Source organism: Lissotriton vulgaris, chromosome 3_1, assembly GCF_964263255.1.
Source record: "Lissotriton vulgaris chromosome 3_1, aLisVul1.2, whole genome shotgun sequence".
Lineage (NCBI taxonomy): Eukaryota > Metazoa > Chordata > Amphibia > Caudata > Salamandridae > Lissotriton > Lissotriton vulgaris.
Window position 1 is genome coordinate 1,444,469,038 of NC_141689.1, and position 25,969 is coordinate 1,444,495,006.

At 43.3% G+C, this 25,969-nt stretch overlaps 1 protein-coding gene across 5 annotated transcripts in view; it reads right to left on the minus strand.

Moving 5' to 3' along the window:
* The window catches only part of EPHA5 (EPH receptor A5), a 726,990-nt gene that overhangs the window by 100,097 nt on the left and 600,924 nt on the right, over positions 1–25,969 (minus strand). For 3 of the 5 annotated variants that reach the window (XM_086961929.1, XM_086961926.1, XM_086961928.1), the window contains one exon: positions 22,830–22,935. In XM_086961929.1, coding sequence (XP_086818055.1) covers positions 22,830–22,935 — 106 coding nt within the window. The remainder of the gene's footprint in view (positions 1–22,829; positions 22,936–25,969) is intronic. The other 2 variants (XM_086961930.1, XM_086961927.1) reach the window with 1 other exon arrangement.

The window sequence follows — 25,969 nt, forward strand, 5'->3', positions numbered from 1 at the left end:
GTCTCAAATATCTGTTGGTGAAAGATGGTGCAAATGAGACTATCAACAGACACATATCTCAATCAATAGTCCATTTCAGTCAATGGATGCAAGGAGAGACTGGTGATATGGCTGTTGGGGCGGACGGGGAGGTATTCAGTGTCAAGATATTGGACAAAGCTCTTCTTGGAGTTGTAAGGGGGCCTTTTTGAGATTTAGTGGGCAGGCCTGGAAAGTCAGCCATCAGCCTGAGTTTGAGGTGGCAGCATTTCTGTGGTGAGTTACAATGAGGGCAAAATACTAGATTTTGGAGGTAGCATACGGCTCAGACACAGAGGCCAAGTTTATGAATGGCTTTGCATTCCCTGCACCACACAAAAGGGACACAAAACATATAATGTGATTTACCAAGCTGTGCTTGGCCACCAAATCTAGAGTACCGCAATGCAGTGCAAATCACTGCCTTGCATCACTCTGAAGCAGGGAGATGCCCCTTGGGTGGAGTGTGGGTGTTCCTACACATCCACCCATGCATGGCACTGTATGAATACTTCACGACCACCTTTGTGGTTGCAAAGCACTCCATGGTTATCCACTATTAAAAGTATGCGGTTCCATTTTACAAATGAAAGTTGTGCACGGTGAACATCTTTGGCTGACTGGGTGACGCCTGGAAGGTTTGGTGGGAGTAGACAGCCGGTCTGCCGACATCAACATGCTTCCTGATATATCTTTCATAATCCACCACAGATTGTGACATTCTAAGGCCTATCCCATTAAGGGGTGTGGGTCACGAGGACAGTGCTCTATGAAAGCAAATGTAGACACTATCACTATACACAAACTACACTCTGCACTTTCTTGTACATAACTGCAACTCATGTGTGAAAGAGCAGACTGGAAGTTGCTGACAATAGTATCAACCAAAGGCTTAACCTACTTCTTCTTATGGAAACTTGGTTTAATGACATACCTCACAGTATTATGGACGCCCTTCTTCTTTCTGACTACTAAATTCATTGCTGTACCCAGGAAAGCACGTCTGGAAGAAGATTGGTTGTAACTTTTCAAAACAATATCTAATGTAAGACAGTAGTCACTGACATGTATGTCTCTTTTCAGTGCATGACTGTAGTGGTCAAAGAGTACATTATCCTTCCATCAGGCTCAGTGTCATCTACCATCCTCCAGCTTGCCACAAGTGTGTATAGAGCCATTACTAACCAACCTATCCTCTTTGACATATTTGTATGTGATTTTAATCTCCACTGGGGTGATTTCAAAGAAAATGCTGTCAATATGCGCTGCTCATCTCTTTCTTCTAATGATGTTGCCCAATGCTGCCTGAAGTCCACCCACACTAAAGGTTTGACTCTGTAACTCAGAACATCAAAGGTTCATTCACTCACTTCTGATGACCTAATCACTGTCATCTGGATGGTTTATTTGATAATCCCTTTCTTACAACTTCTAACACACAAGAAATCTTATGGATAAACCCAAAAAGACAGATCCTGGTTTTGGGACACCAAACATTTTAAGCTTAATATTATGGCATCATTTGCTTCTAACAACCTGCTGCCTATTAGTCCTCATGATGGCTTTAACATCTTCGTCTACAAACAGAATTAACAAATGTGTGTCAAAATATTTAGCTGACCCAGCTGCATTTAACAGCAAAACGAAAAGACCCGCTGCTTAGTTCTCCAAAGATCTCTTCGAGGAAAGGAAATTTTATTGAGCACTCAATTGCCAATTGCGGCAATCACCCTCTTTTTCCAGCCTGGATCTACTCAAGATTGAGATATGACTGTATAAGAAAAGCATTTTCAATGCCAAAGTTTTCCATTTATCAATTCTGGCAATAATCTCCCGAAACAACTATTTGAAGTTGGCAGGATGGCAAACAATTTGGTTTCCTCCCTTAGATGTGATGATTCCGTGAAGCGCTTGTTACGTTTTTTTTATCATAAAGTGCTATCCATTGAGCAACTGCTGTCCCTTTTCAAGACTCCTGGAATATCTGACCTCTTAACTGTAAAACCAAGGCAAACTCTTTGATCAACTCTCCACATGAGACCACCTAAATACAACTCCTAAGGTTGAACCCGATTATTTTTGAAAGTACACTGACTTTTGAAGAATATAGTTACATTGTAAAACGTAGGGGTCTCCTCCCTAGTAGAGGTGTGCTTCCTCCAGTGGAAGGACCCGGAATAATCAGTTTGTCTTGTGTTCCTTCCCCATTTTCTACCGCCACCTTTGTGCAAAAGCAAACCAGAAGCCCTGCACAATGTTCATTGCACTGTAATGTTTTGCCCTTGGTTTACCAACATTAGGTGACTCTGCAAAGGTGTATGTTTAAAAAAAAATTGAAAGTCTCCGCAACACGTTTTTTCTCCAAAATTTTCTCTCCGTCTAAATGCCTACAAAAATGTTCATATCTCTCTCCCACCATTATAAAGTCCAACTTTCTCCCAAAAATGTGAGTTGCGGAATTTCCAGCAACAATAGCTGGATCTATTAGATAACTGAATATGGTAACACTGTGAAAATAGAAAAAATAGGACTGGTCCAAACAACTCAGTGAGTCCCATTCGAGGAGCTATGAAAAAGATTGAGATTGCCATGCAGTAATCAGCTATGATAAATGTTCTGCGCCACATGCCAAAAAACAGAATCAGAGGTCACCGGTGGGCATCATGAGGCAATAGAATTCGGGGCATATTCACACTATTTTGTCGTAGGACATTGAAGCAGGCTGTGCTGCCCTGTATTACAAGAAAAGGGCAGGGATGCGTTGTAGCTACAAGATATAGCACATTCCTGTCCTTTCTACCAGGGCCGACAAACAAACTGCAGCAGAGTGCAAATGCAGGCACCCTTGCACCATGGTTAAAGGGTGTCTGTGTTATTGGCCGAGACACCTTCCTGCACAAAAACAATCAAAGGAGGGGTTTTCCTCATTCTATGTGTGCTGCAGAATGCAGCACATGTGGAAAGAGGAAAAAACAAGAAGAAACATAAACATTTCTCCTTGTTACACCTGCTTTGGGATGGTGTTAGTTTTGGTGCTGCCACAGATTTCGCTATTTTGGAAATCTGGGGCAGTGTCAAAAACCATGGGTGTTGCTTGGGAACACCCACAGCAACATCCATGGAACGCCCATTCCACGCAGAGTAAGGCATTGCCTTACTTCATATTTACAAGGCCATGAAAAGCCATGCAGGGTGACTTTGCGGGCCTTGTAAATATGGGCCAGCACACTGCGTCTCTGAGGCGTCACTAAAGTGACGCTCCAGCAGCGTAAAAGTGCCACAGGGGAATTGTAAATATGCCCCTTTACGAGCGACTCGACAGGACACCAACATAATTAATAGGAGGAAGTGCCACTCAATTAATAAGTTAAATTATAGTTTCCAAAAGTTTTACATAAAACTAGAGAGAGATAAACTAATCTGTTCCCTGTCTAAAGTTTTTTTTTTATAAATAGAATTAGCATAAGTTAGCATTTCATTTTATGTCTCTCTTTAAGTTTTCAGTCAGGGCTGCCATGCAACGGCATTGCATACTGACAGCATTCAGAGGCAATTAAACTAAAGGTGAGATTTTTTTAATGAAGCTTAAATTGCAGCCGATGCGAACATGTGGTAGTACTACAAATTCAGTGTTGGATTTTGTGTAAGGATACCCAGTTCACAAAATCCCCAAAACAAACACATCGTACATTTGTCAGCGAAGTCGGGTCAAGTTCGCACTATATAAAACTCCGTAACATAAATAAATAAATAAAAGGGGAAAAATACTAGCTGTAACTTATTTTTCACCTACTAAAAATAAATAAGAATAACATAAGTAAAAATTACATTTGGAAAAATTCAAATACAAATTTAAAAAATGGATAAACACCATAAAAAATGGGAAAGTTAAGAATGTGCTTGCCCTTCACCTGGCCTCAGGTGAAGCACTTGCTCCCTTCCAGTCGTTTCTGCTGGCGCTGTTGGCCTGAGTTTTGCTTCTCCAGCCACAGGGGCTCGGTCACAAGGGCCTGTGCTGAAGCCGGGGTCAGACGCAGGATGCCTTTGGAACGCGGCCGCATGGTGAGGGGAAACATCTGGAATTGCAATAATCCGATCGCCATTTCTCACAGTGACGGCCTGACATTGTCCTGAGAATATATCAGTTTCTTGAGCAGGTACCAAATGGTAAATCCGTCTCTGGAGCTCACAGCAAACGAGAACCAGCCTGCGCGAGGCGGCTGGGGCTCAGCTGCAGTAAATATTACATCCAAAACAGTAAAGGAGTTCCCAACATGACTCTTTCAAACAGCTAACAATAAATGGTCCCACGTCCTCCATTATGGGAGAACTCATAGAAAAGAAGCTAAATATTTAGGCATATTAAACTCTCATGGCATGTTGTGCCATGTCTAAAGTGTAAAAAAACAGAGCATATTATCTATCATATGCAAAGCAACATAACCTATACAATTAAAACGCAAAATAAATCACTTAGAAAAGAGCACAATAAAACAGCCACTCTCAACATAACATGAAACTGCAATAAAACAGCACAAAAACCCAGCATCACATAAAAACACTACAGGACACATCATCACCAAACAAAATTGCCTATAACAGATTTGCACAAACATTCTTGTCACACATGAACACCACAAAAAGCATCATATCATAAGATGTGGTAAAAGGTGTTTTCACCAAGCAATGCCTTAATTTCCCACCATGGACATGAAAGGGCACTAGTTAAAATGCTTTGTGTTCCGGTCCCTCAAGCTTTAACTGTGGCACTATGCGCAAATTATATTTCCCAGTCCCATACATTTTCATTACTACTAGAGGCCCGTACTTCTGGAAGATGACTAAATAGACACTGGCACACCACATGAAATTTCACTTTGTGTACGAATGATGCTGTATGGTTCTCCTGGGTAGCTCCCCTACATGTGTAATTTCTTTCCTCTGTCACCCGACAATAAGATGCTATTGACATTAAACTACAGAACCTTTGGTCAATTTCATTGGCTGCTGAAAATGATTCATACTTCTGTACGGATCTGGTGGTAAGATTTCCTCCCATGCAGGCATAGAGTACAGAAAGTAATTGTTAGACCTGAAATCCTTGACATGGTTCCGACCCAACTTTTCGCCTTCCACCCTCCTGTTTTTTGTTGACTACGTTTTTGCTGGCTTTAGGACTCTGCACCACTGCCAACCAGTACTAAGGCGCTTCTGCTCTTTCCTTTAAACATAGTAAAATTGGCTTACACCCAAATGGCACATTTAATTTACCTGTAAGTCCCTGGTAAAGTACTACTGTATGTAAATTAAATGCTACTAATGAGCCTGCAGCACTGACTGTGTCACCCACTTAAGTAGACTTCTACACATGTCTAATGCCTGCCATTGATTCTTCTGTGTGCAGTTTTAAACTGCTATTTCATCCAGGCAAAATAAATCTTTTCCAAGGCCTAAACATTCCTTTTTGATACATATAAGTCACCCCTGCGGTTGGCCCTAAACAGCCCATAGGGCAGGTTGTGGTGTATTTAAAAAGTTTGACATGTATTTTTAACTTGTACATGTCCTGGTAGTGAAAAACTCTTACATCAGTTTTCCACTACTGCAAGGTCTACCTCTTCCACAGGATTACCTTATTACATTTATTGAGTGCAAACTTTTAATTGGGAGAAAGTAGAAATGTTGAGTTTGGTGTGTAAAGAATTGCAATTTAAAAACCTTTTCAATGGGAAACTAAGACTTAAGTCACAGTTCTGAAAATGTCACTTTTAGAAAGCTGGTGTTTTCTTCTGCAAACCATTTGGTGCCTGCAGGCTGTATCCTGGGTCCCATGACTAGGTATAGATGGCAGTTGGTCATTGTGTATTTCTCCCAGACAGTGAGACAAAGGAGGAATGGATGCTGGCAGGATGGGCTGTCACCAACCACACTTGCACATCACAAAGGCTCTGTCTGAGCACACTGACAAAGAGTTTAACACCTGTCTTTTGTGACCCAAGACAAGCTGGGGCAAGGGCATGGAGGCAGGGAATTCTAAAGACCCCTATGGGTGGAAGCTTCTAGAAAACTTCTCCTACTTCAAAGCGGGCACAAGGATTAAATTATGGACCATGAGACCAAACTCTTCTGCACACGCTGTTCTGCAAGAAGGGCGGCTACTTTGTTGACCTGCTGACTGAGTGAGAAGGACTAGCCCTGTACCTTGAACCCAGGACCACCAGAGTGACTCCAAGGTCTAGATGGCTGGCCTCCTGATCAGGGATAGAAATGGCTCCGCTACCTTGAACCCAGTACCTGTACTCTCTCTGCTATGACTCCTACCCCCCAAAATGGTGTCATTCCAGTCCTAGACCCTTGGAAGTGGGTCTGAAGGGGCTCTGCCAGCCCTGCTGTGGTCCTGTGAGCAGAACTGATATAGCGTGAGGCACTTCTTGACAGCCACAAACACCGCTGCGCAACGCATCCCCAACTCAGGACTTCGCATCACAGCTGCCAGCTTTTACTAAACCACAGCTGTGTGATGCATCCTCGATGCAGGCCTTTGCATTGCAAGCCCCTCTTTGATGGCGTCCTCGATTACAACACATGACTTCTGATCACAGTCCTGCAGCTTCCGCAGAACTGCCGCTGCATAATGCATCCTCAACGCAGGTCTTCGCACCGCAAGTCCCAAATCAACTGCATCTTCAACGACAAAGCAGAACTCCACATCGCAGCACCACAGATTCCTCGGACCCCCCGCTGGTGATGCATCCTCGACGTAGGATCTCGCAATGTTCCGTAACCAGGTTTTAAGGTACTTTGCTCAGTGGGCCTACCTTGCAACCTATATTCAGCCCGTGCTTCATTGTAGTCAGCCTGTACTTGTGATTTTGTGCTGGTCTGGTGCGACTAGATAACTATGTTGACACTTTGTGCTTCTAGGCACTATTTTTACTTAAATCTTTAAAATTGTATATATCCAGTTCTACTGATTGGATTTTTGTGGAGTTGGACTCAATTTATTAGATTTAACTCTATTTTTCTAAATTGCTTGGGATTTTTCTTGTGTTTTCATTTTATTACTGGTTGAAGTGCTGAATAAATACCTTATACATTGCCTTTAAGTTAAACCTAACCGCTTTGGTGCCAAGCTACCAGCGGATTAAGCACAGGTTAATTATGGGTTGGCCTGTGTTTCATCCTGACAGAGTTTGTGATTGCTTCTTGAGTAGCGTTTTACCCTCCTTAACCAGTAACCCAATCCAGTAACTCAATTTCCTGCAGTAATAATACTAGTACATGATCTGATAGAACCCTAGCCATCACTCATCCTACCCTGGTGGACTTTACCCACATACTGTGTGCCACGGCACAATAACCACTGACAACATAAATATGTTCTATTTAAATTCACTGCATGTAAACTGACTTTATATAAATATTTTTAAAAAATCGGTGTGGCTCGGGTTCTCTTGGGCCAATATTTGACACCTTTCATTATGAGGCATTCTTCGTGAAGAGGAAGAGTCCAGCTGAACAAGCAAGACTAGTGAGGACTGTGAGGGACCTTACCATCGCATGCATATTATCAATCATCCGGGACACTGTCTACTAACTGACCAAAGCTAGGGATGGCCTTAACATAATGCATACACAGTTGGTTACATTTTATGAAAAATAGTATGGATATTGTGCAGTACAGTTAACATAACAGGTTGACCAATAGGGAATACCATATCTTAAAATGCACTCAGGGAAGGTCTTGTTCATTGCACACTTTTATTGGAGATCTTGCCCCCTTTTACCAGTCCCTAAACACTTGTGAATCACATCTGGGCCTCACTGACTCACAGGATCAAGTACCACCAGAGGCGTTACGAAGCTTGAGGGGACCCCCCTGCAAGGTACATAGAGGGGCCCCCGCTCCGCAGTTAATCTTGAGCTCTCAGGACATAGTACTGTGGTGAGGGGGTCTCTGCAGCTCGGGGTTCCCCCACACTGCGGTAACTGGGGGGCATGTGTTATGCCACTGAGTGCCACATGTTGAAGGAGAAGAGAGATACTTAAGAGCAGATCCTATACACCCTCACAAAGTCAGAAGGAATGTTAAGGACATGTCACCTAGAGTCTTTCTTTGCAATGTATTTTTATAGATATCCCGGGAACACAAAAGTCCATTATTTACATGAACTTGAGCCACACCAGTTTCAAGAGTCTGAACACAAAGAAAGCATTCTCCCAGAATTCAATAAATCCCTGATTGCACTCACATGTCCAATTGAAAAGGCGTAAGGAAGTCTGATCCATTCCTCCTATCAACTCCAGCATTACTTTGTTAGCTAAAGTTCTTACTAAGTCAATGCAGAGGTTCATCCTCAGATTCCTTCACAACTCCCAAAATGGTTTTGTTCCTGGGCTTTCAGCAATGGATTTTAATTGTTAATTTTTGCCTATTTAAGGGAAGGTTGGACTGAAATCATGCTCACCATAGATACCAAGAAGGTGTCTGTTAAAATGATATTTCCTTTTTGAAATATGCCAACACTTGGTCTAAGCCCCAAAGTTGTAAATTGGCTGAAAACTAACTCCTATACTATGTGTGCGAGATTCTTGTCGGACATACTTCAAATTCATCGCGGCCATAGGAAAAGAGATCCATATCCTTTAGTGATAAAGGCTGTCAATTAGTTCTCAGACCCAATATGGTCAGTGTTGTAACAAATGCTGAAGAAAGCTGTCCTGAGAACAACTGACCCACCCATTCACTATAACTTTTCAAGGGTACACACCTTTTTAATCGCTTGGAGAAATTTGCACCTATGCCTACTAAAGAACAAGAGTAGATAGGTCGAAAGAGTGTGCTGACAGACTTTGAAATGCCTTCAAAATAGTTGGAATCTTGGGGCACTGTGGAAACGCACTTTGTTTCATGATGTCATTGGTCCAAAAGTGACTGAAAGTTCAGCACACCAGCACTTTCACATTGGCAAAGGTTTTAAAAATTTTCTCTGATGATTGCTAATGAGCATGACATTCGCATAAGACATTTTCCCAGCAATTACTACGGAGTGTTGGAAGGGAAAAATAGTTAAAAAGTTAAGAATTTTAGAAAGACACTGTCATACCAGCCAGCCGCCTGCGCCCTAAAACTATTGCGCTAAAAAAGACCACATATTTCAGAATTCCTTGCGAGACTTGCAGCTGCGCTAATAAGGAATTAGCACTGATGTTAACGTTCTGTTAAAAATATTTATAAATCTCACAACCACCACAGGTTTCTTGGCACTAAGCCAATATGATCAAAAATGAAACAACGAAGAGAAATCAAAGATAGTCAAAGAGTGACATTTTAAGCACTAAGGACCAGATGTAGGAAGACCATTACAGGTCGTTAACGGCCGAAATCGGCCATTACCGACTGGTAATAGCCTTTTCCTATGTAGGTGGTATATTTACCGATTCGGTAAATAACGAATCGGTATTTACCTCTTCGGTACTTACCAAATCATCATTTACCGATTCGGTATTTACCGAATCGGTAAATGTGATGTAGGAAGCACTTTAAAGAGTGCTTTGTGCTTTAAGGATTAGTTATTTACCACCAACTATTAGTTGGTGGTAAATAATGAATACCTGCGTAAATGCAAATCTGTGCATTTACACCAGTGCCATGTGACAGACATACATCACCTAAGGGCGTGTATGTGTGCCACATGTGCACACCAGCACTATTCAGGGGTGCAACAAGGCGTCAAAGTGACACCCTGCCAACCTTGACTCTTTCCCAATTTTACCGAATCGGTAATTACTGATTCGGTAATTGACATTCATTCCTATGGGCCTGGATGGCAATTACCGAATCGGTAAATACCGATTAGGTAATTACCGAATCTTAACGATTCAGTAATTTTTACCGAATGTTTTGCTACATAGCATTTACCGATTCGTAGATACCGAATCGGTAAAATTCGGTATTTACGAATCGGTAAATACTATTTACCTACATCTAGCCCATATCAGTGACCTCAAGAAGGAGAAACGTGAATCAAGAGGAAATCTAAGCTTTGCAATAAAAGCTACATTTTTAGGGAACATTGAAATGCCCGAATAGATCTTTCATGGCGGGTAATGTCTGGCAAAGAACTCTGAATATGCTATGCTGAAAGACTGCAATTCTAGAATCTGCAATACCACGTCTGGCATAAATTGACATCCACAATGATGATAGCCAAACATAACACTTTTATGGGCCTTATTATGACTTTGGCGGTCTCGGAGCGGGGTCGCCACTCTCGCGCCCAGCTCCGAGACTGCCAAAGACATTAAAGGCCGCCCACCAGAGTACAGAGTCTGGCGGGTGGTCCTTTGGCGGTCCCACTGTGGTGCCTTTCAACAAGACACTGCAATAGGAGCATCGAAGGCAGTTCCTGCAGGCCAAGCCCTGCAGGAAATGGGGGTGAATGTACACAGGGGGGCACAACATGCGCCCCCCCATGCAGGCACACCATGGGGCAGAGGTGACAAGGGGCCCTGTAGGGTGCCTTTTCTTTCCTCACCGCCACAGTTTTCATGGCGGTCGCACTGCCATGAAAAGTGTGACAGTGAGGAAACTCCTAACATGCTTGGTGGAAACGCAGCATATTAGGGGCCTCGGACCGCTGCACCACCGACAGGGATCATGGATCTCTGGCAGCAGGAGTGATCCAGTGGCAGTCCAACCACCCCAGTCCTAATGTGGCAGGCAGACAGGCAGACAGGCAGTCTGGTGGTCAACGGACTGCCACCACGGTATCAGTGGTCCATTGGACCACCAAAATCATTCTAAGGGCCTAAGAAAATAAGAGCAAGCAAAAGACTGCCATCATGGGTTTGACTGTACATTGCGCTGCTGAAATCGTACTAACGCCCTACGAAAATAAGGCCAAGTATAAGACTTCCCCTTTCCTGAGTGTATGTTTGAGACTGTACCTTGACTTGCTATGAGAGTCATGTGTATATACTGCTTGAATTAATTTGGAACCCAAAGACGGGCTCCAATTGCTAAAGTTCACCTCTTAATTCTGCCTTCCTACCAACCATTATCAGTTGATAAAAGGGAGTGTGGTCCACAGTGATTTCGCAGATAGCTTCAAGTTCTCGTCAATTTTTATTTGTTTTTTGTTGCTTTTATAACTCAATAGCCAGCGAAGCCAAACATATAACTGTACCTGCCTTTGCTGGCTAAACAAAGCACATTCCCAGCCCTCTTCACTCTAATACATTATCATACTATGAAGGTAAGAGGGTAGTTCTGGCCTCAAACACTTCTTTTCACGGGTTTATGTAGATGATTTTTCAGTGAAAGCTATAATGGCAAAAAAGAAGAAATTCAAAATTAGCTCTAAAAGTCAAACATAATTTAAAAAATGTTGTGGGCCACCCAAAGCAACTGCTTGGCCACAAGCCAGCACAAATACTGTGTATTTTCAGGTTATGGCCAGCTCTAACTTTGAGCCGGTGGTTTTGGGTGCTCAGCACCGGCACTTAATCATCAACCCCTCTGCTTTCCATGAGCATTAGTTAAGCACACATATCAATGTCGCAAAGACCTTTTTTATCACCTCTGCCAATAAGAAATTAGGTAAAAACAATATTTACAATAATCTTACATTGAATAAAATGGCTAAGAAATTGCTTTGGGGTGAGAGTAATAAGGGCAGCAAAGTGTTTTCGTGCGCCCAGTTAACAATCTTATAGCTTGTCTTTCATTTTATGTTCAGGTCTGCACCGCTTCCTTGAAGACTTCCTCCATGTCACGTCAGTCCTGATTGGCTCCGGCGTCTTGGGTTACTCCTGTTGTCTTTTTGCCGTGGTTCATATAAAGAGGTTTACCGCTATCTTGTTTTCACAACTTGTTCAGAAGAACCCAGGGGCATATTAGCAAGAACCTCGTTAAAATTATCGCTGGTTTAGCGGCAGGAAACTCAGATAGAAGCCCAGGTTAGATGTGCAGGACATCTAAAATAACCTGGGCTTATATTGGAATTCTATAACGCATATTAGCAACCCCATTATCATCGTTTTAGCGGCAGTTACCTGCTGCTAAAATGACGATAATTTTAACGAGGTTCTTGCTAATATGCCACTCAGCTGTAATTTGAGCCCCCTGCTGGCCGGAGCACTCCGCAGTTAAAAACAGACCGGAATGAGGTGCAGGGGTTCGGTGTGTTCACTCTTCCGTCTGCCTATGGTCTTCATTCTACGGCAGTCGTGCTGGAACAATTTTCAGCATGAAGGTCGCTGCCATCAGTGTTACCTCACTGAAGTTATAAGCTTTGTGGAAAATTCAAGCGTCATACGAAGAACAAGTGTACGAAAAAAGGAGCCGATTCAGCAGGGGAATGGTAAGCGTGTGGTATACAGCTGGTGGTGCATGTTGGAGCACAGTGTCGCACATATAGTTGTAAATCATGGTGTGGTAGCGCACAGTTATTTACAGACAGCACATTTTCTATTGATATGGACACTGACATTGCACAGGTGTGCGGTTTTACTGATAAAAACATGCTTCGCGCAAACGATAATGTGCGGAAATCGGGTTTCACAAATATTTAGCATGTGTGCGTCACAAAGTAAAGCACCTTGATTTGGTTTGATTGTATAAACATCAGAATTACAAAAAAGTGTACCATTTGTGATTTCCCAACTGCTGAGATATTTTTAATCATTTCTACAGTTCATCTTCATGTATTTAAATGTTGAGTGTTAAAATAAATGACATCCCAGTACCTTTTTCACACTCCTTGCACCACAGCAGGATTATCAAATAACTCACTTTACAAAACGCTCTCACTTTGCAGTCAGGGAATGTTAAAAGAAGAATCAGCCATTTGACAGAAGATATAACCCGAAATTTGACCTCTGTCATTAAACGCATAACAGATGTTAGAAGATGAAATCAACATTTAAAGACATCTTTAGTGCTCATTCACCTTCTGAACACTAGCATGACTATTTTGGGAGTGTAGCAGCAGGCCACACACCCCTACTTCCAGCGCCTATGGCCTTCAGTGTGCATGTGAGAGCCTTTCACGCATGTGCAAGGACTGGGAGGTATTTTTACTCTTCATGTTTGCCATAAGTACGAACAGGGCTTTAAGTGGGGCGGGTCCCTCCAAGGCACAAAACTGCCAGTTAATTACAGGGCCTTATTGGACTCTATATTCATATACTTAACTTTACAGGTAACAACTCTGATTGATTTCTAAACAATGTCTACAAAAACGATTAAGGTAAATTGATGTCAGTGATGTCAGTGATGTAGTTCCTGTTTACGTTTCACGTTTCACTTCATCTTTACAAGTGATCTTTTCTGTAGTTATTTGTGTGCAGAATATTACTCTTATATCGTGCGTAGAGTGAACTCAGCCATTTTTATTTAACTGTGTGGGTTCTGGTTGTGGGTTGGTGTTTATAAAGGCCATGATTACGCGCTCTGGAGTTAAGGCTGATTGCAGTACCAGTTTATGACAGAGCCTAGAGTACATGCCCATCCAATCCTTGGCCTTTCTGCCGTCACAGAGAGCAATAGCCACATGTGCCAATTTTGATTCTATGCGAAAATTATGGAAGGAGGTACACAACTGTAAACATATTAGCAGGGAGAAAGTAAAAGAAAATACTGTGTTTAAAGGTGAATGAATGTGCAGTGCGTGTAGGAGGTGTTAAAATGAAGGCGCTGCAAGGAAGAAAATGCAGGACAGCGAAAAGAGGGTGATGAAGAGGAAAGAGAGAGGCGTGAGGCACGCAGATGGAGGATTTCAGAAATATGAGTAAGTAAAAGGGGGTAGGTGTCTAACAGAGAGTGTGTAACAAAAAGTTGTGAAGGGAAGAACAGGAGTGGTTGAGACACTCTGAAGACCACTACCTCTTCCACTGACCTTAGTAATGTTTAATCCACAGACTCATATTTTCAGAATTGGAACATTTCAATTCTAATTATTCACAACAAAATCATTATTACTCATTTATCTGCTCCTGCTAACAAGAATTGGCAAAGGTTTATGGTGCATGTCCATTACTTTGTGATCTGCCTAGATCCATTAGTAGAAAGCTCACAGCGGGGCATCTCAGTACTGTTTGGGTGGCACGCTTTGGGGAGCACAAGATTTTAGTTTACATATGTTAAGCCACACTCTAAATTGAATAGGTCACGTCTCTTGGATAGGGGTGCTATTTATGCGTCTGAGGCCATCCCCTTTTAGATAACCCCCACCCCACCCCTGCTCGCTTGTTGAATCCCACTTAAAGCCCAGGGTATGGCACTGCTCCCAAACATTTTCCCCAAATATTCGTGGATGGGAAATAGAATAGAGAGTCATCATCTCCTCGTCTATTTAGCGGTATCCCCTCTAAATTGTCACTGGAGCATAGAAATGCAGGCGCTTCTGGCCAGCCGAGGCAGGATCTCCATTTAGCAGCATAGAAGCACGTAGGATCTTCACCGAATCATTTACTCTCACCTTTAATTGCACATTAAACCTCTCACTCATTCGTAGGAGCATCACTGATTGCTAGTGATTGCAATTTCTGCCTTTACGTTGCTGATGTTGACCGACCCGATTGTTGATCTCTTACAAGGATGCCTTTCATTTTAGTTGCTGATTATCTGTTGCCAGCCGCTATTTATGAACCGAGGTAGGGCGGTTGTTAGCACAGGTGAAGTGGGCCTACACCCAGAGTGCCAACCTTCAAAGGTCCTAGTGGTGCTGTCTGCACCACTGTGTGGAGTGGTGTGGCTCACTGGTTAGAGGTGGCATACCTGGAAGCAGAGGACGGCCCGGGACCAGGGTTCAATTCCCAACGTGGCAGGGTCGTGAACCAGAGTCAGCGGACTCTATAATTCTCGGTGCCTACTCTAACCAGTTATCACACTCGGCAACTCTGGGCATTAGCTTGCCTCATCTCCACAACGGCCCCCCACAAACGCCGGGGATGCCTGGTTTCACATTGGAGATACCCAGGAGGGAACATCTCACAGGGAAAGCCAGGACAGGTTCCCCAGCGGTCTATAGCACCAGGACGCCTCCGGGTAGCAGTGCGCTTTACAAGACACACACATTTACATTTACATTTTACATAGACCATGTAGCAGTCTCCCACTGACCTCCTTCCAGTGGTTCAGCCCAAATTGCATCTAGTCATTCTTTTGTTCTTGTACAAGCCACCGGTGCACTGCATAACATGGTCTGCCCACCCCATCCTATTCGCCCCTCGCCTACAATGTGGTGCCTGCAGAAATAAACTGAAGAAAGAGGGATTAAGGTAATGTTGGGGGAGGAGCAGGTAAGTTTGAGTAATCAGCTAAGGCCTGACCAATGAGTACAAAAGGCCTTCCTGGTGGCACATTTTACTGAGCAGAAACAGAGGGGAGGTAGACAAGGTTGGACAGGACAGCAGCCAGCCAGGCAGTGAAGGTCTCGGTAGGAAGCCGCTGACCCAATATAACTCCAAATGCTAATTGTTTTCTAAATATGAAAAACATTCTGTGCTTTTGTGACATGTTAGCAAATGGGAAATTACTGTACAGCTGTAGTGGTACATTAGTAAGTTCAACGGTTTCTCTTTGCATTCTAGAACTTGTAGTTTTGTTTCTCCTCACTGTAAATACAGGACTATCAATGCCTGGGTGTAAAGAAAATGGGTAAGTGCCAATGTAAAACCCAGTTAACGGTTTGCTTTTTTAAAATAAGTTATAGGCCAAAGCTTGGATGAAATTTGAGTGAGAGGGGGGAAGATGCACATTTGGTTCTGTCGATCGTGTGGTCAGAGCGAATGCTGGCATTGAAAAGAGTAATGCGAAACTGCTTACCTTTTCATGAAATTTCAAAAAATTAAGTGTTAAGATTGAAATACTTCTTCAGGTGTCTTGTGTGATGTTTTTTAAGTGAGTTTGCACCTTTTTACTGGCGTGATACTGGCAGGAGATTGGTGTGAGCAGAAAATATCCCTCGGCAAGATATTTTTGGGTGAATCAGTCTCCTGCCGGTATCTGGCAATGATTGTTCATGTGAACGCACTTGATTAAAAAAGATTCTGCAAAATAGCATCATTTTACATTTTGAGCAATTTTGTAAATTTCGGGTAATAAGAAATTCAGGAATTTAGAGAGTGGTAAAAATTAACCCATGTCACTTCCTGAGACATCAGCAGCTTAGATTTCTCAAAAGGGGTATTAGATCACTTCTGCTACCCCCTACAATGTTGATGAATGTATACCACAACTAAATCCAGAAATATATGGCGCTCTCTCTAAAAACACCCCCTTCTATTTGCTTGTCTTTCTTTATTCCGATCACGTTTTATAGAGTATGTCAGGCCGTTAATATATACACAACCTATAGATGTGCAAAGACAAGCCGCGATGTTGCATGTTGGTTTACTACAGTTTAGAATAGTAAATATCAAATGAGATGAACACATTAAGCAAGCAAGAAGCACTTTGTAAGAGGTGTACATTTGTGACACAAAAAACACAGAAAAGGAACGCTGCCGCCATGCGCCTCAAATCAAAAGAAGCTAACTTCACAGCGGCACGTGCTAAACGGAAATGAAACAAGCGGCGGGCAAGACATTCTAGTACTTTGTAACAGAGAGCGTGCAGATCATGACATGGCGCTGATTTAATTCTGCCCCAGCATGACTGCAGCAGTGCCATTAATCCTGAAATCCAAACCAGGAGGACGCAGCATGGCTCAATCCTTTCTGAGCCTGGCTTTTCAATCCTCTATGCAACACCGTGTCTTCTTTGTTCTTTCATTACAGTCTCGGCTGGATGGTGGAAGGAGGTGGAGGCCTGGGTAATGAGGCGGCTTCCGCCTTTACCTGGCGCCGGGCCTACCTCATTTGTCGTCCAGTGGTGAATCAAGGTTGCTAATGCCCCAATGCATGGGTACTCGCAAATATTTTCACAGGTGGTTTGGTGGTGTGAGGAGGGCTAAATTAATGCCGGCAGGGCGGTGGTCTGGTGAGGGATGGGTGGGGTGGTGTTTGCTTGGGGGTAGGTGGCATTGAGAATATGTTGGGTATAGGGGAAGCAAAACATATATATCTATAGTGGTTTAACTGCACAACGTGAAACCAGAAAACTGGGGATTAATCACGGTTTCCCCACTTTACCAATTTGTGTGATCCTTGGCATTTTTTTGATTTCACTTCCTCACCTTTTTCTTCATTGTTACATATAAAAGGACCTTGAAATACATGTCTTCAGTTTGTGCTTGTTCAAAACCTTCTCCTGTGTTTAATTGAATAAACTAAAGTGTTCTTCATGCAGAATAGGAACCTAGCCCAACCAAAGAGTGCACATAACAACTTACTTGTCTCTTAACCCCTTCCATGCTGATGATGGCCGGGTGCCGTCATGGCACACAGTGCTCGTGTGCTGATGACGGCTTCCGGCCGTCATGACCGCACCCGTGATCGGAATGTGCCACACAGGCGCAGAATCGGGGCCGCGCCCAAAGGGTTAATTCACTATTGCCATTGTCAGGATGTAGGTTAAGAACTGTTTCTAAATTCATGTTTGAAAGATATCACTTTTAAAGTTATACTTCTTAATGCACTGACATAATCTCATGTACTAAAGAGAAATGGCTCTGCATGTTCATGATAAAATACACTTTTTGCATTTGAAAGATACAATCATATTTGTACAAGTTTGTTGCAAGATGTCTTTAAAAATGGAGGTGTTCCTAACGTTGTGGTGCAAGACACCCTAGTTACTTCCTTTTTTTAACTCCACGTAGCCTTTCAATAAATGTTTGCCTTTTCCTTCAGCATTTTTATTGTTAAAGTTGAGTTACGTAAACAGCAGCCTAGCACTGATGTTGACGATGTTCTTGTGAAGGTCAGGAGAGCCGCATGAGGCCCACGGGCCGTACTTTGAGTATCTGTGCCCTAATGCAACAACAGAGAGTGCCCGCTCCAGCCTGCAGGCTGGGTTGTGAAAAGAACAGCTATAACTGGGTTGCAGCAGGCCTGGGTGCACTGCACTGGCTCCACGTGTCAGCCGTGGTGGCTCAGTGAGCTATTGCTTCTACTACAGGAAGCTGTTTGAACTCATAGCCACAGTTTCACATTTAGGCAGGTCCACTCAGACGTTCATCATTACAAAGTCGACAAAATGATGCCAGTGAGCTGGGTAGCAAGAAACATCTATTATCCAGCACCAGGATGCTCCTTAAGGTGTACACACGCTTTACAAAATAGTTATGTTAATGACAGCTAAACCTGGTGTTACTGTTCTTTGCAGGTTGTAAAGTCACAATAAAGTGGGGCGCAAACAGGGTGACTCCTGCAACACAAAGCCCATTTAATTCTCAACCAGATGATGTAGTAAAATATTTCTAAATTCACAACTGTCCGTTTTGACTGGAGCACAATACATGTGTACAGGTTGTCTGATCACAGAAATACAAAGTAGTATTTTTTTAACTTGTGAGTTCTGAAGGTTCTACTGAAAACAAACACAACAATCATCTATTTACTGACTCGTGCCACATCACGCTTTAGATTACCTGATTATACTTTCCTCCTTACCTCAAACTTATAAATAAATAACTACTGAATCCCCCTCTTCTAGAATCTTTTTCATCCCTGCTTTTGTCCTGTGACACTATTTTCCTATCTTTCTCTTCTTAATTTTTCCTTCTTTTTCTACTGTTCTCCTCCTTGCTCTGGGTCAAAGTCTGAGGAGGAAACTTAAACTGCAGTCTCCAAAATGAGTGCTGTTCCGCAACACCTGCAGCCATGGGCACAAATTAAGCACTGCTGTGACAGTCGAAAGAAAGATACATGGTCTGGTCCCTGAAACCATGTTGTCCCTTTTTTCTCTCTTAAAGCAGGAGGAGGTAGAAAATTAGCACTATTTCCATAAGCTTCCTCAGTGTGCAAAATATGCAACCATCACACCTTACTGTGAGTAAACACAGGGTTGCTGGAATTATGCGATTTTGTACATGTGGTGTTTTCCGCATAGTTATGGATTTGTCGCATTTGCCACATAATTCATCATCTGCTGCATAATCTCAGGATTTTAACAAAAACACATTTGTTTCCTGCTCAAATTGATCCAAACACAGAAGTCGAAGCTTTACAAACGTTGACTGGTCCCCTTTTCATTGCTTTTTGCTGTATTTGGATGTTAAACTGGTACTAATAAGTGTTAATGCTCAGTGTTAATGTGAGTAAAAATGACAAAATTAGGAAGTAATATAATCATAAAATACGTCACATTTTGCCACTTAATTTGTCTTCTCTTGCAACATAATTTAGTAAACCCTGGCACATTTATTTTTTTACAGAGTTTTATATAGTGTGAACTTGACCCGAATCGGGTATCAGAGCACTTTACATAGCACCAGTTCCTTTACATGAGGACACATTCATTTTTGTTAGGCACGGGGAGATTAAGTGATTTGCCCAGAATCACAGGATGTTCAGCGTAATTGCCGAGACTTGAACCCAGTTCCCCAGATTCGAGGTCGACCTCCCTAGCTGTTAGGCCAACTCCTCATAATTTGTCCCTTCTGTGCTGCATATTTCCAGTGGCTCTGCGAATACCCCACATATTAGAATATCGGTCAGAGGGCCTGAAATAGTCATACTGAATTGCCAGGTACTGATCCACCCCATGTTCATTCCCAAGTCCCATCTTCATAGACACCACAATGATTTTGAACATAAACTATTCATGTTTATTCTTGGTTTTAGTTCAGCACACTTATGCCATTGTCATGGCCTGGTAGTGCTGGATTCCTATTACACATGAACAACATTATACTTAAATAAGTCAAACACAGGAAAATATTTTGTTCAACGCACATCCTGAAGTTATGTGTTTCAAGGTCCTCCTATATGATAATGAAGAAAACGGAGGGAGAGTGAAATAAAACAATTGCCTAGGATCACACAAATTGGTAAAGTGGGGAAGCCGGGTTGATCTCTGGTTTTCTGGTTTCTTATTGTGCAGTTCAACCACTAGATGTATATAATTCACTTCCCCTACACCCATCTTACTAGCATGTTCCCCCTTCACCTGCCTAGACGCCACTGTTGGCATCAATATGGCCCTTGGTCACATCACAGACAAAACTTTTTGGCCCCTGGGAAAATGTTTGCGAGTACCTATGTCCTAGTGTAAAGAGGCCTTTGGGTGATAAGACTGGCTCTACAAATATGTAAATAATAGATAAATAATTGATGTGAGTGCACTGATATTTCGATATTCAAGTGGTCAGTAATGAGTTCTTGCCCAATTTTTTCTAACCAGCAGATAACAGTAAAGGGGCTGTTAAGATTCCTCTTGAACACCTTCAGGAAGGCTCTCAAGACCTCGCTCTTCGACTAAACGGAACTGCTGTCCCCTCCCCCCACTGCCTTGAAACCCTCACGGTTGAGTAGTGCGCTTAAAACTCCCTGATTGATTGATTGATTTATAGGTTGACATCACATAATGTAAGCAAGGTTAGGTCTCGGCATGCAGCCTGCCTCCTTGCTCATCTGTAATGTTTTCTAGGTGAGGTGGCAATTCGTATTTTCTAAAATTGAAAACATATTTTGAAGCTGTGGTTGCAAATAAGATTGGTCTGTAGACCAAAATTGCTAAGGAGCATTCTGATGTGACCCACAATGTATGCAAATGCATGGGAAAATGCTCAGCGTTTATTTATTCCTTGTGGTCCCGTTGCTTGGTTTTTAATTTGGGTTGACAATCGCAGTTTTTGAAGTGTCAGAGTGGGTTTGAGTCATGTGTGTTTTCTTCTCATGCATGCTTTACATTCTAAGATCGTGGAACTGGTTTTGGTGTTTTGTGCTGGCAACCTGTCATCACAGGGAAGGTGCACAATTCTGAGACGGGTCTCTTCCTAACAACACAACACACACTAATGGGTATGTTGTTGTTGAAGAAGTTTGACAGACGTTCATTTGATCAGGGGAGGCTCTAGGCTCATGGCGGCCCTGGGCAGGGAGCGTAGGGAGGGGGCACTGGAAGAGGGCGTCCGGGTGGGGCGGAGCGCGGAGGCCAGTGAAGAGGGGGGTCAGGGTGTTTGGAAGTGGAACAAAGCCGGAGGCCGCCAAATCCCTGCCAGGGGCCGCCACACAAATATGTATCCATCCTCAGAGGATTATTATATTAAGGATATATATTAGCATGGTGGCCCCTGGGGTTTGGTGGCCCTGTGCAGTTAGACAGCTTGCACATGCCTAAGGCCGCCCCCTGATTTGATTTCTTCTATCTGCCAGGTCGTGCTTTGAAAGCGGAAATCAAACTTTAAATCGTATCCGTGTTGTGTTCAGTAAGTGCTGGCATTAGCTGACCCCTTTGCTGGCAAGCAATTCGACTTGTCAGAGAACGCTCGTGCAAGTGGAAAGTCACGTTTTGCTTCTGCGCATTCTTATTTTTATAGGGTCAGCTGGTTTTTACAAGCTGCCTGCTGCTGTAGATTCTGCTATTTTGAAATATTTGATCGACCTCGGAGGAATTAAAAACGGAGATGGCCCCACTGCGATTCAAACCTCTGATCTGGTCCCCTAAGTACATATAAGTAGCCACTTCAGAGAGTATATCCAACTTTCTGATCTTTAAGGTTGCTATATTCAAGAAGTATTATCTTCTAGAGTGAGGGAAAGAAATACTAGCCTTAACTCGAGGTTCAATTGACACAAAAAGTGAAAGAGAGGTTAGAAAGCTTTGAATTTACCTTAACCCATGGTTATGACTATGCCTAGCATTCCATTCCGTCATTCTGTGGCACGTCTATGCCATAACAGAAGAGTGCCTCCGGGATTGCTACGTCACATCCGCTTCCCGCAGAAACATAAGCAACCCAAATACACATCAGCCTTTTTGAGTTTGCCCAGTTATTAAGCTTGATTGAAGTATTAATATCCAACACTTTTTTACCCCTTTGCATTTGGAGTGACTGGCATATTTATTATTCTTAAGTTTCATACTCTGCCTAGTATCTGTATTACTGTAGAATCTGTGATACAACCGGAAGTGTGGTCTGTGTATGTGATTTTGTCAGCGTATGTGTGCTACATAACGTGATTCTCACCCAGACATCCAGCAATGGTGCATAAAATTTGGTGCTTCAGACAAAAAATATTTTTGCTAACTGTGTGCCTCCTCCAACAAGTGTAAACTTTACAGCTCCCAAAAGCAATTTCATGCTTCCAATCGCCCTCTACTGTTGGCACAATGAGGTGGCTGCAGCATGGGATTGGTAACGCCAGCACTCGGGCGGGGCAATGCCAGAGGGGCCGGTACTCGAATTCCGGCTGTGGGCTGCTTTTTTGATCAGCAGCCTGGGGGGGGCTAATTGGGTGGTTTCTGCTTTGTTCGATGCTGCCAGCGACCCAGTAGGTGCCATAGTGGCCGTTCTTGAGGGAGATGGGCGTCCATTACCTCCCTTTTATAAATGGCAGACGTCTCACTCTCTTTCTCTCGCTGGGCCGGCCCATTAATGTATGCATATTGACCGGGTGCAGGGGGCCTGAGCAGAAGTGGCCTCACTTGTTTTCAGGCGTGTTTCACCAGTGCAAACGAATCCGTGCATTTTTTACCCCCCCCCCCCTTTTTATGTCTTGCCCGAGCCAGCGCATGCTGCTTTTTTTTTTTGCGTTCCCGGGCTGATTTTTTATTGCAATCCAACCCTGGGTGGCTGCCTCACCTCGCCTTCAGAATGCGCAGGCCCTTCAGACATTTAATAATAGGTCAATATCAATGACATGTTCGTTGGAGGCCTAGAGATGCATGGAGATACAATGCTGATCTGGCATCCTACCTTCCGCTGAGCAGGAAACCCACAACAACAGCCAGCAGGATAACTCCCACGGTGACGGACACAGCGATGATTGGGATCTGGCTCTGATCACGTGATGCCGCGACTGCTGGGAAGAGACACAGGGATTACTTTCACATTTTTTTCTCTCTTAGGAGATCACATTTTGCCAAAGTAACAGTAAGGGTTAGAAACAGTGAGCCAGATTAGGATTGCTCCTAAAGATTCAGGAGTAAGTCACAACTAAACTTGAAGTAAGTCGCACTTACTTACAGAAATGCATTGGTGTATCGACCCAAACTGTATCGTATGTTGAGTTCTACTTTTCAAACCTCTTCCAAATGAATAACAAAACAGCAGTTGGTGTGCCTTTAAAGCTGAAAGCAGAAGTGTCCAACTTAGATCTTGGAGGACCGCATCTAGGCCAAAATTTCAGGATAAGGATTGAGGGGCTTATTTATGAAAACTGTCACATTGCTGCGACAAAACAGTGATGCAACAGTTTTCACTGCGTCCTCCTTGCAACACAATGGATGCACTGTATTTATTGTACGGCGCTCTATGTTGCAAGGAAAGACAGATACGTCAGTAATTCTGACGTATCTGTCGGCGCAAAGGTAACGCGTTGCTGGTGTTGTGTCACAAGCATGACATAACTCCAGCAATGCGTGGGGGAGGCCTATCTTTAATGCACTGTGTCAACCTCACACCTGCCATGAGGCAGGCGTAAGGTTCTGACACAATGCCATCCTAGAAGTCATATAGATTTCAATGCGCCACTTCTACAAGGCTTTGATGCATGGGAACACCCATCCAGCATACATTATACCTGGTGCAGCTATAATGTGGCACAGAGGTTTACAAAGTGACAAATCTGTCTAGATGCAGCACCTTGTATATATTGCGCAATGTGGAGCATTGTTTACGCCACCATTGCATCACAAAGTGATGCAACGTCGGTGCAAAAGTGTTATTATAAGCCCCGGAGTATAGTAGTTAGTCCAGTTTAAATTCATAGGGCATAATTTACAAGGTTTTGGAGCAGGTCAGTGCCGCAAGGAACTTTGCTGTTCTGCCCTGCATCAAAAGAAAAGGGCAGGAATGGGTTGTATCTATGAGATACGGCACAATCCTGTCTTTTCCCATTGAGCTGGCGCACAATGGGCTGCCGTGTACCAACTCAGGCCCTTTTGCGCCATGATGCAAGGGTGCCTGCGTTGAAGGGGTGATTGTTTTTGTGCTGGAAAGGACACCTTCCTGAACAAAAACACCTCTAGGGTGGTGTTAGAATCTGACGCATTCCCAGGTTTAGGATTCCCCATAAATCTGGGAAGGCTTCAGATTCCATGGGTGGGACGTGGGAACACCCACAGCAACACCCATGGAACGCCCCTTTCATGCATTGTTCTGGGGCACATATTTACAAAGCCATGAAAAACCATGCAAAGTGGCTTTGCGTGGCCTTGTAAATATGCTGCGGCACATTGCGCCACAAGAGAGGCAAAATAGTGATGCTACGTTGGCGCAAAAGTGCCGCGAGAGGCCTCGTAAATGAGGGCCACAGTGTGTAAATGTGTCTTACTGGGATAGATTCAAAATCTAGCAAGGTACTGGCCAGTGTGCCACGTTGTTGGACAATCATGTCACAGTGGTACGCCAATAGTACCTTTGCATTCAAGGTGTCAATCTGATTTTTAAAATCCGTGAAAGCTTTGTTTCCGGGCAGAATGCGAACCTAGCTCATCTCAATTCTTCACAGATTGAGTCATGCACAGTTTCACATTTGACATCACGAGAAATTATGGAAGACTATGTAGACTTGCCCTCAAGATCATGACGCCATAATCTGGTGGATCAAATGGAAATAATTTAGAGCATGTCCATACTTTTGCAGTTTGCTGGTGTCAATGACTTTAGTTATATTGTTTTTTTATCTTCATATACTGTCAGTGAGGACAGTTCTTTATCAGTGTTCTGTGTAATTTATCAGTATTAGAACTGTAGAAGCATTCTCTCAATAGTTTCTTTTTTACAAAAGTCAGAATTTCAGTCCGTTCTGTGTATGTGTCTCTCAGCCAATCTTCAGTCTTGAATAAAGGAGATTATAGAAACTCAATACTCACAGGAATTATTACCCCCTTCCCTTTTAACAGCCATGTTTCAACTAGCTTTGTCACGGGGGGCCAACATTATGAGCACAACACCCCTGCTCTTACCACACTCCCCTGGCCACAGGCAAAGCTAAGTGCATCTAAAACAAACATTGGCAAAGCCAATAGGTCTCACCTATGCAAGAGCTATTGGCTTTACCAAAGTGTTTTATCCGTGTGGTACACCTGTGTGGCTGCTGTTCAGCCTGGCTACAAGTTAGTGGCATAGAGTAGAGTGGCATAGAGGGGAGTGGAGTGTTATAGAGTGGAGTGGCATAAAGTGGAGTAGAGTATCTTAGAGTGTAGTGGCGTAGAGTGTTGTGGAGTGGCATAAAGTAGAATGGAGTGTGTTCAGTGGTGTGTCAAAGAGTGGAGTGTTGCAGAGTGAAGTGTTGTGGAGTGGAGTGGAGTAGAGTGGAGTATCATGGAATGGATAGTCATGGAGCAGAGTGGAGTAGAGTTGAATAGAGTGATGTACAAAGATGTAGAGTTGATGGGTAGAGTGGAGTAGGGTAGAGTAGAGGGGCATAGAGTGGAAGAGAATAGAATGGAGTAGAGTGGGGTGGTGTACAGTGGAATAATGGGTTAAAGTGGAGTAGTGTGCTGTAGAGTGGAGTGTAGTTGAGTGGAGTGGAATGGAATGGTGTAGAGGAATTGCTTAGAGTGGAATAAAGTGTCATAGAGTGGAGTGGTATAGAGTGGAGTAGAGTGTCGCTGAATGGCTTAGAGTGGAGTAGTGTTGTACAGTTGAGTGTTGTAGAGTGCAGTGCTATGGAGTGGAGTGTCGAATGAGTCGAGGGGCATGGAGTAGAGCAGAGAGGAGTAGTATGTTGGTGAGTGGAGTGCCATAGAGTCGAGTAGAGTGTTGTACAATGGAGTAGAATATCGTGGAGTGGCGTAGGGTGCCCTGGAGTTGAGTAGAATGGCCTAGTGTTAAGAGGCATGGAGTGTCATAGAGTGGATTGGAGTAGGGGTTTGTAGAGTGGAGAAATG